Consider the following 11367-nt stretch of genomic DNA (forward strand, 5'->3'; position numbering starts at 1 on the left):
GATTGGGGGGATCCTGGAGTTTGCCTGGGATCAGGAATTTTGTCCTTCAGGCAAGTGGTGGGAGGTGGCAGAGAGGGGAGGAAGGGAAGGGGGGAAAAGGAGGAGTGGGAGAAGGAAAAGGAAGGGAAAGGGGAAGAAGAAAGAAGCAGAAAATGGAAGACAAAAGGGAATGGAGAAAGGGAAAAGGGACAGAAAAAGGAATGGAAAGGAGAGAAAAGAGAAGGGGAAAGGAAATGGGGAGGAAGGGAAAGGGAAAAAACGACGAGTGGGAGAAGGAAAAGGGGAAAAGGAAGGGAAGGGGAAAGAGGAAAAAGGGGAAAGGAAAAAGGGGGCAAAAAGAAGGGGAAAGGGAGAGAAAAAGAGAAAAAAAGGAGGAAGGAAAAAAGGGGAAAGGGAAGGAAAAAGGGGAAAAGAGAAAGAAAATGGGAAAAAAGAAGGAAAAACGGAAGGGATATAAGATGTTGGTCCTTGGGAGACGGAGCTGGATCCGAAGGAGAAGGAGAAACCAAACAGACCACAGGAGTAGAAAAACCAACCAATGTACAATTGTCAAATATACATCCCGGTGCTTCCAGAGGATCCCGGAGCAGCCGGGACTGCTCTCAGTCCAGCTGCCCTCAGTGCAAGTCCACGTGTCCCAGGCACTGGGACAGCCCTGCATGGGGGGGATGGCACAGGGTCTGTCCTTCTCCAGGCCCTGCTGGCTCTGGGCTGCTCGTGGGGTGCCACCCAGGGTGACCCTCGTGTCCCCACTCTGCTGCCGCGCTGTCCCACAGCGTCCTGGCTCCATGAGCGGTGCCACCCCTGGGCAGAGGGGTGGACTCCCAGCCCCACAGCTGTGGCTCATCCCTCCCTGAGCTGCCTTGGTGAAGTTGGGGGGGTCTCTCCTACACGGCCGTGGCGTCGGGGCCGGCCAGGCCGAGGTACTCGGGGTTCTCGGCCGTGGGCGTCGTGCCAGGGCCACCGTCGGGGCCACCACCCTTGGCAGGGTCCTGGTTCCAGTAGTAGGGGTTGTCGAAGGCCTGGCTGAAGGGGCCAGGGCTGGGGGCGCCATGGGGTGGTGCCAGGTACTCGGGGTTCTCCACAGCGTGGCCGAAGGGCCCTGGGAAGGAGTTCTTGGGGTCCTTGATGAGCCCGTTCTTGCCCTGGTGCCCCTTGGGTTTGTCCGGCGGGGACGGGGGCGCGCGGGGCGGGCGTTCCCCAGCCTGGTTCACGTACTCTGCAGGGTGAGGGACATGTTAGGGACCCCCCAGGGGTCATGGGACAGGCAGATGCCCCCCACCACCTCCCCAAGGGTCTGGCTGTGCCCTCCCTACCTGGCATGGTGCTGTGGGGGGCTGGGACAGTGAAGCATTCAGGCTCCTCTCCATCCTTGGCCGTCAGCCCGGTGGGATCCTCACTGTAGCGGGGCAGGGTCCCAGGCTCCCGCCCCGGGGGGCTCTGCAGGGCCACCTTGTCCCCATCTGGCACCTCTGGGACAGGTCCCTCTGGCCCCTCTGCCAGGCCTTGGGCGGGGAAGGAGAACGAGGCCAAGCCCTCGCCCTCTTCCACCTTGGCTGGAGACTCCGCCGTGCTCTGGGTGTGGGAGAGGACACAGAGTCAGGCACTTGAGCCCATCCCAGACGTGGCACGGGGTCACCCCCACGTCTGCCAGCACTGGGAGCTCCCTCCCAGCCCTCCCCGCGTACCCGCATGGAGGAGATGCGGCTGCGGTAGGTGGTGGAGGTGTCGGTGCTGAAGAAGCCGTGGTGAGGCACCAGGTACTCCTCAGCGTCCACCAGGTCGTCCATGTCCTCCTCATCCAGCAGTGCCCGGTAGAAGGTGCTGTCCATGGAGCCAGGCAGCCCCACCAGGTCGTTCTGGGGGGGTCACAGTGCTCAGTGCTCACCCCAGGGCACCAGGGAGGGGACAGGAGCTCGGGGATCTCCGTACCTGGATGACCACGAAGCGCTGGGGGTCGCGGGCCATGCGGGAGAACTCGGTGACCAGCTCCCGGAACTTGGGCCGGCACTCGGAGTCAATCATCCAGCCTGAACAGAGCCAGGTGCCATCAGGGGCCGGGAGCAGGGTGGACAGCACGCCCTGTCCCCTCCCTGTCCCCGTGTCCCCTCCCCATACATTTCACCATGATCATGTAGACGTCGATGGTGCAGATGGGCGGCTGCGGCAGCCGCTCGCCCTTCTCCAGCAAGTCTGGGATCTCCCGGGCAGGGATCCCATCGTAGGGCTTTGCCCCAAACGTCATCAGCTCCCACACGGTGACACCTGGAGGGGACAGGGACAGGTGTGGGGGTCAGCAGTGCACTGGGACCCCCCCAAGTCCCCCGGGGTGGGGACACCCTGACTCACCGTAACTCCAGACATCGCTCTGGTGCGTGAAGCGCCGGCGGAGGATGGACTCCAGCGCCATCCACTTGATGGGCACCTGGGACAGAGAGGTGAGCAGGACCAGGGGTGGCTGTCACCAAGGGGAGCACCCCTGTCACTGAGTCCCACGCCCTACCTTGCCACCATCAGCGTGGTACTCGGTCTCATCGATGTCGAGCAGCCGGGCCAGCCCAAAGTCGGTGATCTTGACATGGTTGGGGCTCTTGACGAGGACGTTGCGAGCGGCCAAGTCCCGGTGCACCAGTCTCACCTCCTCCAGGTAACTCATCCCCTGGAGGTGACACATGTCCAGCTGTCCCTGGTCTCCCCAAGGACCTCCCCAGAGCTGCCCAGGTGCCCTGTCCTACCTTGGCGATCTGCACACACCAGTTGAGCAGGTCCTGGGAGCCGATGTGGTCCTTGTTCTCCCTCACGTAGTCCAGCAGGCAGCCGTAGGGCATCAGCTGCGTCACCAGCTGCACCGTGGAGGTCAGGCAGATGCCCAGCAGCCGGGACACGTAGGGGCTGCCCACCCCTGCCATCACATAGGCCTCCTGTGGGCAGGAGGGGGGTCAGGGTGGGGGTCAGGTGGTGAGCAGGGGCTGCTGCCAGCCCCGTTCCCCCCCAGTGTTGTGGCCACACTCACATCCAGGATCTCCTTGTTGGCTTTGGGTGATGTGTTCTCCCGCAAGACTTTGATGGCCACGGGGATCTTCACGCTCTCCCCATCAGGGATCCAGATGCCCTGAGGTGGGGACAAGCAGGTGAGAGGATGCAGAGCATGGAGGGTCACATCCAGTTCTGCTGTCCCCACTCCTCACCTTATAGACAGTGCCAAAAGCACCAGAACCCAAAACTTTCACTTTCTTCAGCTCCGTCTCCTTGAGAATCCTCATCTGGGCTTGGTTGGGGAGGGCCCCGCTGGGCGTCAGTGGCTCCACCAGCTATGGGGCACGAAGAGGTGAGGGGGGCTGGGCTCCTGATCCCTCCCAAGCCCCGAGGGTCCCCTCCTGCCCCCCAGGAGATCCCCACCTCAGTCTCCTGCAGCAGCCTCCTCATGGTGTGCTTGCGCTCCTGCTGCCGCCGGCGCTTGACGCAGATGACGGTGATGAGGAGCAGGACGATGACCAGCAGAGCCCCAACCACGCCAGCAATGATGGATGTCACCTGGCTGTGTGCCAAAAGGCCATCAGTGTGGGGCTGACCCCCATCACCCAGAGTGGTGGTGGTACAACAGAGCCACACCCCTACTGTGACCGTGTTCACAGGGGTCTTAGGGTGAGGGAAGAGACGAGGACCTGACTCCATGTTTCAGAAAGCTTGATTTATTATTTTATTATATATATTATATTAAAACTATACTAAAAGAATAGAAGAAAGGATTTCATCAGGAGGCTGGCTAAGAATAGCACAGGAGAGAATGATAACAAAGGCTTGTGGCTTAGACTCTCTGTCTGAGCCAGCTGACTGTGATTGGCCATTAATTAGAAACAACCAACATGGGCCAATCCCAGATGCACCTGTTGCATTCCACAGCAGCAGATAACCATTGGTTACATTTTGTTCCTGAGGCCTCTCAGCTTCTCAGGAGGAAAAAATCCTAAAGAAAAGATTTTTCATCAAAGATGTCTGTGACACCCCTACCTTGGCTTCTGGTCCACAGGACATCCATCCTCATCCCGGATCGTGCACCTGGGGACACAGGTGTAGCCCGTTGCTGTCAGCAGCCCCCTGCAGCTGCCAGCACCCCCATCTCATCTAGGGAGCCCCCCAACTCACGAGTGGGTGCAGTTGGTGGGGCAGAGCTGGCACACTCCGAATTCATCCGGGTATTTCCAGACGGGCACGAAGGAGGCGTCGGCCTTGACACCGCTGGGGCAGCGCCGCACGCACTGCTGGGCGTCCTTGTAGTGGGCACAGGCCACGCACTGGTCTGGATCCTGCAGGAACAGGGGTGCATTGAGGCACCCAGATGTGTGGGGCCACCCTCACTGCCCCCAGTGTGTGTCCCTGTCCTCACCGATCCGAAGCAGGTCTCGGTGCCGTTCTGGGGCTGGCACTCGGGGTGGCACGGCAGGCACCGCGTCCCGTTGGTGTGTTCCCGGATGGCTCTGCAGGGCAAAAGGGGCAGGGATGGGATGCCAGCCTCGCCCTGCAGTGTGTGTGGGCGCTCTGTTTGGCACTGCCGAGCGTCTCCACTCACCCATCCAGGAGGTTGCAGGAGGCCACGCACTCCTGGCCACGCAGGAACCGCTCGCACGCCACGCACTGGGTGGGGCCGGGGCCCCAGCAGTGCCCCTGGGCGCAGAGGTGGAAGCAAACCAGCCCCTCTCTCTCTGCAGGAGGGGCACCCATCAGCACCTTTGTCAGCAATGGGAGGGTCCACCATCCCCCCCACCCCCACGAGACCCCTCCTACCGCACTGCTCGGGGGGTTTGTTGTGGGTCTGGAAGAGGCGCTGGCGGGGGTTACGGAAGATGCTGTGCCAGGGCACCTTCTGGAGGAAGCAGAGCTGGGGGTTGTGGTGCACCAGCACCATCCCACTGCTGATCTCCTGCAGGGCCCGCAGCCCCAGCGCCTGCACCGCCAGGTCCTGCAGTGTCAGCGAGTAGGCGCCGCTGCCGAGACACCCACGGGTGAGACACGCCTGGCCCCGTGTGCCCCCACGTCCCCCGCCTCCTTCCTGGGTCCCCCTGCAGCCTGTGGGAGCCCCTCCATGTCCCTGTGTCCCCCTGAGTCCCACCCACATCTCCCCACCCATATCCCCCGTGTCCTGTCATCCCCCATGTCCCCCTGTGTGTTCCCACAACACCCTGCAGCCCCCCAGTGTCCCCCTGTGCCCCAACATCTCCCCATGTCCCCTCTGCATCCCCATGTTCTCGTGTCACCCCATGTCCCTGTGTCCCCTCTGTGACTCCCTGCGTCCCTCCATGTCCCTGTGTCCCCTCATGTGTCCCCCTGTGTCCCTCCATGTCCCTGTGTCCCTCATGTGTCCCCCTGTGTCCCTTCTGCATCCCCATGTCCCCGTGTCCCCTCATGGTCCCTCTGCCTCCCCCCATGTCCCTGTGTCCCCCCATGGTCCCCCTGCCTCCCCCCATGTCCCCATGTCCCCGTCCCTGCTCACTTGTGCAGCACCCTGCCCCGGATCACCCGCAGGTTTTGGAACACTCCCAGGTCCTTCATGTCAGGTGGCCAGGCTGCGATGTAGAGGAAGCCTGGGGGAAGCTGAGTGTCACCCCCTCATGTCCCCCCCAAACCCAGAGCCCTCAATCCCCCCCAGCTCCCCCAGCTCTCACCCGTCAGCTCCTCCAGGCTCTCAAAGATCCGCAGCAGTTTGGGGTCCAGGGGTGGGGTGTTGGTGCTGGGGTCCCTGCAGGGGATGGGAGGGAGGTTGGGGGGTCCTTTTGGGGGTCCCCAGTGGGCTCAGGGAGGGGATTCAGGCACTCACCCAGCGAAGGTCTCAGGCAGGAAGGCCAGGCTCCCAAAAATCTTGGTGCAGCCAGAGAAGTGCTGGATGTTGGAAGCGTTCACAGCACGAACACCCTTCAGGAAATCCACTCCCAGCCCGTAGCACACTGAGGGGGCACAGCAGGGGTGCTCTTCCAGGACCCCTGAGCCCCCCAAAACACTGCCCCACCAGCCACAGGGCACAGCAGCAACCCCATACAGCCTTGCAGTCCCCAGAGCCGCACTGAGGATGGATCACCCCCATCCTAGGGGTCACCAGAACCCCCCAAAGCTTGGGAAGGCTGCTTACCCAAACCCTTGGGGTGCCCAGAACCCCCCAAAGCTTGGGATGGCTGCTTACCCAAACCCTTGGGGTGCCCAGAACCCCCCAAAGCTTGGGATGGCTGCTTACCCAAACCCTTGGGGTGCCCAGAGTGCCCCCAGCCCCCAGGGGACCTCTCTCCTACATCCCTGGGGTCCCCAGAGCCACTCTGGGGGGCTGCTCACCTGCACCCCTGGGGACCCCAGACCTGTCCAGATACTTGGGGGGCTGCTCACCCACAACCTTGGGAACCCCATGGACATTGAGGAGCTGCTCATCCACAATCCTGCCGTGTCCAGAGCCCCCTCCCCATCCCCTGGGGGCTGCTCACCCACATCCCCAGGGCACCCAGAGCCCCCCCAGACCCCCGGGGTGGGGAGGGGGGGGTTTCTCACCCTCTGGGCAGGGTTTGCTGCACTTCTCACACTTCTGCACGTTGTTGACCGTGACCTCCTGGCTGTTCTGGGGGCACACGAGGGTGCAGGACCCCACCTCCGTGGCGAGGTAGTTGTCTGCAGGGGGTGGCAGGAGGGGAGGAGGGGGTCAGGGCCACGCTGGCTGCCCCTGCACCCCCCCAGGGTGTCACTCACAGGGACACTGGCTGACACAGCTGGCACCAAAGGTGTAGCGCCCGTCAGGGTTGGGCATCGACTCGAAGGTGTCCGAGTTGTAGACAACGAGTGGGGGGCAGTGCAGCTCACAGATCCCACTCCTGTTGAAGTTCAGGCATGCCTGGGGAGGGGACACAGCTGTGTGAGACCCCTGTCCCTCCCCAGGACCCTCGGTGTGCCCGTCCTGTGCTCACCAGGCAGTCGGAGTGCTTGGGGCCGGTGCAGCCAGCAGCGCATTGCTCGTGGCAGCAGTCCGTGGGTTTCGTGCCCTTGCAGCGTGGGCAGCCGTGGCAGATGCTGTTGGTCACTGCAGGGACACAGAGGGACACGTTGGGGACACAAATTCCCCCCCTCCAGGCAATGGGGGAGACCCCAGGATGAGGGGTTGGAGGGTAAGGGGGTTTCCGGGGTAAAAATCTGGGTGGTGGGAATTGAGATGGCAAATAAAAACAGTGGGAAAGGAATTTAGGGGGGCAAGTGGGGCTCCCAGAGCAGGGATTTGGGGTGTAAGGGGAGGCTCCCAGAGCAGGGATTTGGGGTGTAAGGGGAGGCTCCCAGAGCAGGGATTTTAGATGTCTGGGACCAAGATTTGAGTTCTGTGTAGGGCTCAGTGGAACAAGGATTTGGGGGCTAAACAGAAGGGCAGGGTGCTTCTGGGGGCAAGATTTAGGTGGTAAATGGGGGGTCAGTGGGACAGAGATTTGGGGGGCAAATGGAAGGTCCAGAGATTCTCTGGAAACAGGACTTAGGTGACAAGTAGGGCTCAGCAGGGCAACAATTTGGGAGTGCAAGCAGAAGGTCCAGGGAGTCTCTGGGACACAGATTTGGGTGCCAAGTGGTGATCAGTGGAGCAGGGGCATACACAGGGAAGGAAAGGGGTTCCCAGGGGCTTTGGGGGTCTCTGAGGGGGGGTCAGAGCCTCTGTGGGCCCCACACTCACATGTCTGGCAGTCCTGTTTGCCCTCACCCCAGCAGCGCCCCTCGGCACAGAGCGCCCGGCAGTCGGGACCTGCACAGGGGGAAGAGTGAGCAGGGGGTGCCGGGGGGGGGCTGGAACCCCCAGAGCCCTCCCTGGCAGCACAAACCCCCCACTCACAGCTGCGGGTGCGGGTGGTCTCCACCTGGATGTCGGCACGGAACTCGTTGTGCCGGTGCAGGATGTCGCTCCACAGGATGGTCTCCTGGAAACACAGCTCGGGGTTCCTCTCAATGAGCACCCCTCCCTTCAGGATCTCTGTCAGGGGACAGGTTGGGGGGTCAGCATGGACCTGCAGCCCCGTGGGGACTCCCAATCCTCGGTAGGGAGCTGGGGAGCACCCAGAACTTTGGGTTCCCAGACTGGAGCTGGCAGCTCCCAACTGCAGGAGCAGCAACCCACACACCCGAGCACCCCAGACAGGGCTTCCCCACCTGTGAGGTGCCTCATGCCGAGCTGGCGCAGCCCCGGTGCCCCGGCGGGGCCGGCGTTGCCCAGCACGGCCAGGGCGTAGCGCTCCTGGAAGAGCTGCGTGCCGCGGATGATGCGCAGGCTCTGCAGCTCCAGCCCGCTCACTCGGTTCTCCGCGATCAGCACGTACCCCTGCACCTCCTTGATGTCCTGCCATGGGGGGGACACGGGTGAGGGGTGAGGGGACCCTCGTCTTTCCCCCGCCTCGGGGCGTTTTCCCGCTGCGCACCTTGAGGAAGGAGGTGTCGGCGTCGGCGGGCAGGTAGGTGAGCTCCAGGTTGCCCTGGACTACCTGGCAGCCCTGGTAGAGGTGCCGCAGGGTCTCGTAGTGGCTCTCGGGGCTGGAGGGACGCAGCAGCTTCATGTCGGTGCCGGTGCAGACTGTGGGGACAGCGGGGGCTCAGCGGGGCCCCTCTCCCCGCCGTGGGACACACACGGAGCTCCGGCCCCCGCAGGAAACACCGCGGGTGCGGCGGCCGCCGTTTATCTCCGGGGCTGCTCCCAACAGCTTCCGATGGGTTTCCTGCACCGAGGCTCCCCCGGCTCCCACCCCGGCAAAGCCGCTCCCGCTCCGCCACCGGGCCCCGCTCGAGACACAACGGGGATCGGTGTCGCCCCGTGCCCGCGGCGGGAGCCGGGGATTGCCGGGGGCTGGGTTGGGACCCCCAGAGCGGCGGGGCCGGAGCGGGGGCCGCGGGCAGGAATGCGCTGCCCACGCCGAGACAAGACCCGATTGTTGAGCGGCGACGGCTGCGGGGCCCGGCCGGCCCCATTGTGGGGGGCTCCTGGCCGGGAGAGCATCCCCCGGGCATCCCGGCGGGGCTGGGGGGTACGGGAACCCGCGCTGGGTTCCCGGGCCCCGGGCGAGTGAGTCACGGGCGAGGGTGGCACCGGGCCCCGGCCGCCCGCTCCCGGCTGGAACCGCCTTTTCAGGTCGGGCGTGTTTGGGGAGCAGCGGTGACGCAGGGCTGGCGGGCACGGCACGGCACGGCCCGGCCCAGCCCCGGCGCGCCCGCGGCCCCCGGCACCCCAACACCCAGCGGGGAGATCCCCCCGCTCCACACCGAACCCCGCTCCCCCGCACCCAGCCCCGCGCTGACCCCGCCGCCACCGCGGTGTCACCCGCAGAGCCACCAGCCCCGTCCCAGCGCGGGCAGGGGGGCACACGGGGGTCTGGGGGGCTCGGTGTGGCGGTCCCCGGCTGCTCGGTGGCTGAGTGACAGCCCCCGGTGCTGGGCAGCTGCGGGCGCGGCCCCGTGGCCCGGAGAGCCGGCTGGCACTCGCCTCCCCCGCCTGCTCCGAGGCCTCCGAGCCGGGGAAAATACGGCCAGGAAGGAGGAAGCCCCCCCGAATGTGGGGTTCGGCTGTGTCCCACCCGAGCAGGGTGAAACGGGGGGGACCCCTGGAAGGGAAAGTGTGGGGCGGCCAAAGCTCAAGGTCTGTGCCCACACCTGCCGTGACAGGCGCAGGGTGCTGGGGCTTCCCCGGGGGCAAAGGGCAGGTGGGACAAGTGTGGGGATCCTGGTGGGATCCCGGCTCTGTTCCCCCCGGATTTGGCTTTGTCTGCTCGCCCAGACCCCGGCTGGGCACCGGGCAGGGCAGGGACTGCTCCGTCCTGGCTCACCCCAGCGTGCGGTGCCACCACCAAAGCACCTGGGCTGCCCACGGGTGTCCGGCCGAGCCCGTGAGCCACGTGCCCACGGGGCTGTCCTGAGCCCCGGGGCCGGGGACACACCGGGCTGTCCCCAACCAGGAGCTCGCCCCACACAGACCGTCCAAGCAGCGTGGGCTGTGGGCTGCCAGCAGTGGCGTGTCCCCGCGTCCCTGTCCCACCGCCTCACACCGAGCTTTCACTTTCCAAACTCCCGCTGCCGGAGCTGCCCCCCGACACGAAGAGGGAGGCAGCAGGGTCCAACTTTTGGGGCTGCCGCTGCCCATTTTGGGGCCGCCAGCCCCATGCCCTGCTGGCCCCGTTCCTGCCCCGTTCCTGCGGTGCGTGGCCGAGGCCCGGGGGCTGCCGGGCCGGGCTCCCCGCTCCCCCCGGGGCTGGGCTGGGTGCGGCACGTCGAGAATGTGGATGGGAGCGACGGGGACGCACCCACCCACCCACCCAGCCAGCCGCTCCGCACCCCGGAGCCTCCCGATGCCCACGGGAAGGGAACCCCCACAAGCTGGGGGCTCCCGTTTCCGCTTCTCCCGGCGGTACCGGAGCTCTGGGACGGGCTGCAGCGGGGGGGGTCCCCGCTGCGGGCTGTACCGGAGCCCCTAAATTCCTCTCGGGAATCGTGCAGCTCGGGGGAACCGGGGTGCAGCGGGCAAGGCCTCTCGCTGGGCCCCAGCGCCTCCCAGTCCACACCAGTTCGGCCCCAGTCCTGGCGGCAGTCGCGGCGCGGGGACACCGGGGTCGCGCTGCCCGCGGCGGGGAGAACCGGGGGCACCGAGGGGGCACCGGGGGAGGCGGTCCCATCACTTCCAACCGTGCAGCCCCCGGTTCCCCCCGGTGTCCCCCAGAGCTGCCCGATCCCAGCCCCGGTGCCCCCCTCGTTCGCAACTCGAGGCCGCCACGATCCCCTCCCGCTTCTCCCTCTGTTCCCCCCACCGTCCCCTCCCGGTTTTCCACTCGGTCCCACCCCCGATGTCCCCCCGGTGCCCTCTCGGTCACGCCCCCCGTGTCCCCCACTCCCTTGCCCGGTTCGCCCTCTCGGTGCCCCCCCGGTCCCGATGGGTCCCGTGCAAAACTTTACGCGAAGTCGCCGCGCGGGGCCGGAGTCCCCCCGATTGCCGGTGTCCCCGGTGCCCCCCCGTGTCCCCCGGTGGGACCCACCTTCGGCGGCGGCGGGGGGGCAGAGGGCGGCCAGCAGCAGCAGCAGCAGCAGCAGCGCGGCGCCGAGGCAGCCCCCGGCCGCGATCATGGTGCTCAGCGCGGGCCGCGGCCCATGGCCCCGCCGCCGCTCTCCGGGAAAGTTTGCGGAGCCGGAGCCGCCGCCTCCCGCCGCTCCCGGGCTCCGCCTCGCGATCCCGATCCCGGTCCCGGCCCCGGGCGAGGGCGCGCCGCGCGCTCCCGCCGCCCCCGCGCGCTCCCGCCGGCCCGGACCAGGACAGACCCCCCCTCACACACACACACACCCCCGTCCAACCTCCCGGAGCACCGGGAATGTCCCGCCCCGGACCCC

At 65.7% G+C, this 11367-nt stretch overlaps 1 protein-coding gene across 1 annotated transcript; it reads right to left on the reverse strand.

The window, feature by feature from the left end:
* Positions 1–522: 522 nt before the first annotated feature.
* Positions 523–11300, reverse strand: ERBB2 (erb-b2 receptor tyrosine kinase 2). The gene is made up of 27 exons (XM_071450608.1): positions 11019–11300; positions 8424–8575; positions 8158–8344; positions 7844–7981; positions 7688–7756; positions 6942–7054; positions 6727–6868; positions 6532–6648; positions 5816–5942; positions 5664–5737; positions 5492–5582; positions 4786–4985; positions 4571–4703; positions 4388–4478; positions 4147–4307; positions 4012–4059; positions 3400–3538; positions 3189–3311; positions 3014–3112; positions 2736–2921; positions 2504–2659; positions 2350–2425; positions 2119–2265; positions 1933–2030; positions 1689–1859; positions 1317–1575; positions 523–1219 (listed from the first exon to the last, which is right to left on the reverse strand). Exons 1-27 carry the CDS (start codon positions 11104–11106, stop codon positions 888–890), a joined length of 3717 nt encoding a protein of 1238 aa, XP_071306709.1. The 5' UTR covers positions 11107–11300; the 3' UTR covers positions 523–887.
* Positions 11301–11367: the final 67 nt, after the last annotated feature.

This window comes from Agelaius tricolor, unplaced genomic scaffold, assembly GCF_023055355.1.
Source record: "Agelaius tricolor isolate 1412-34295 unplaced genomic scaffold, bAgeTri1.0.p SCAF_31, whole genome shotgun sequence".
NCBI classification, from domain to species: domain Eukaryota; kingdom Metazoa; phylum Chordata; class Aves; order Passeriformes; family Icteridae; genus Agelaius; species Agelaius tricolor.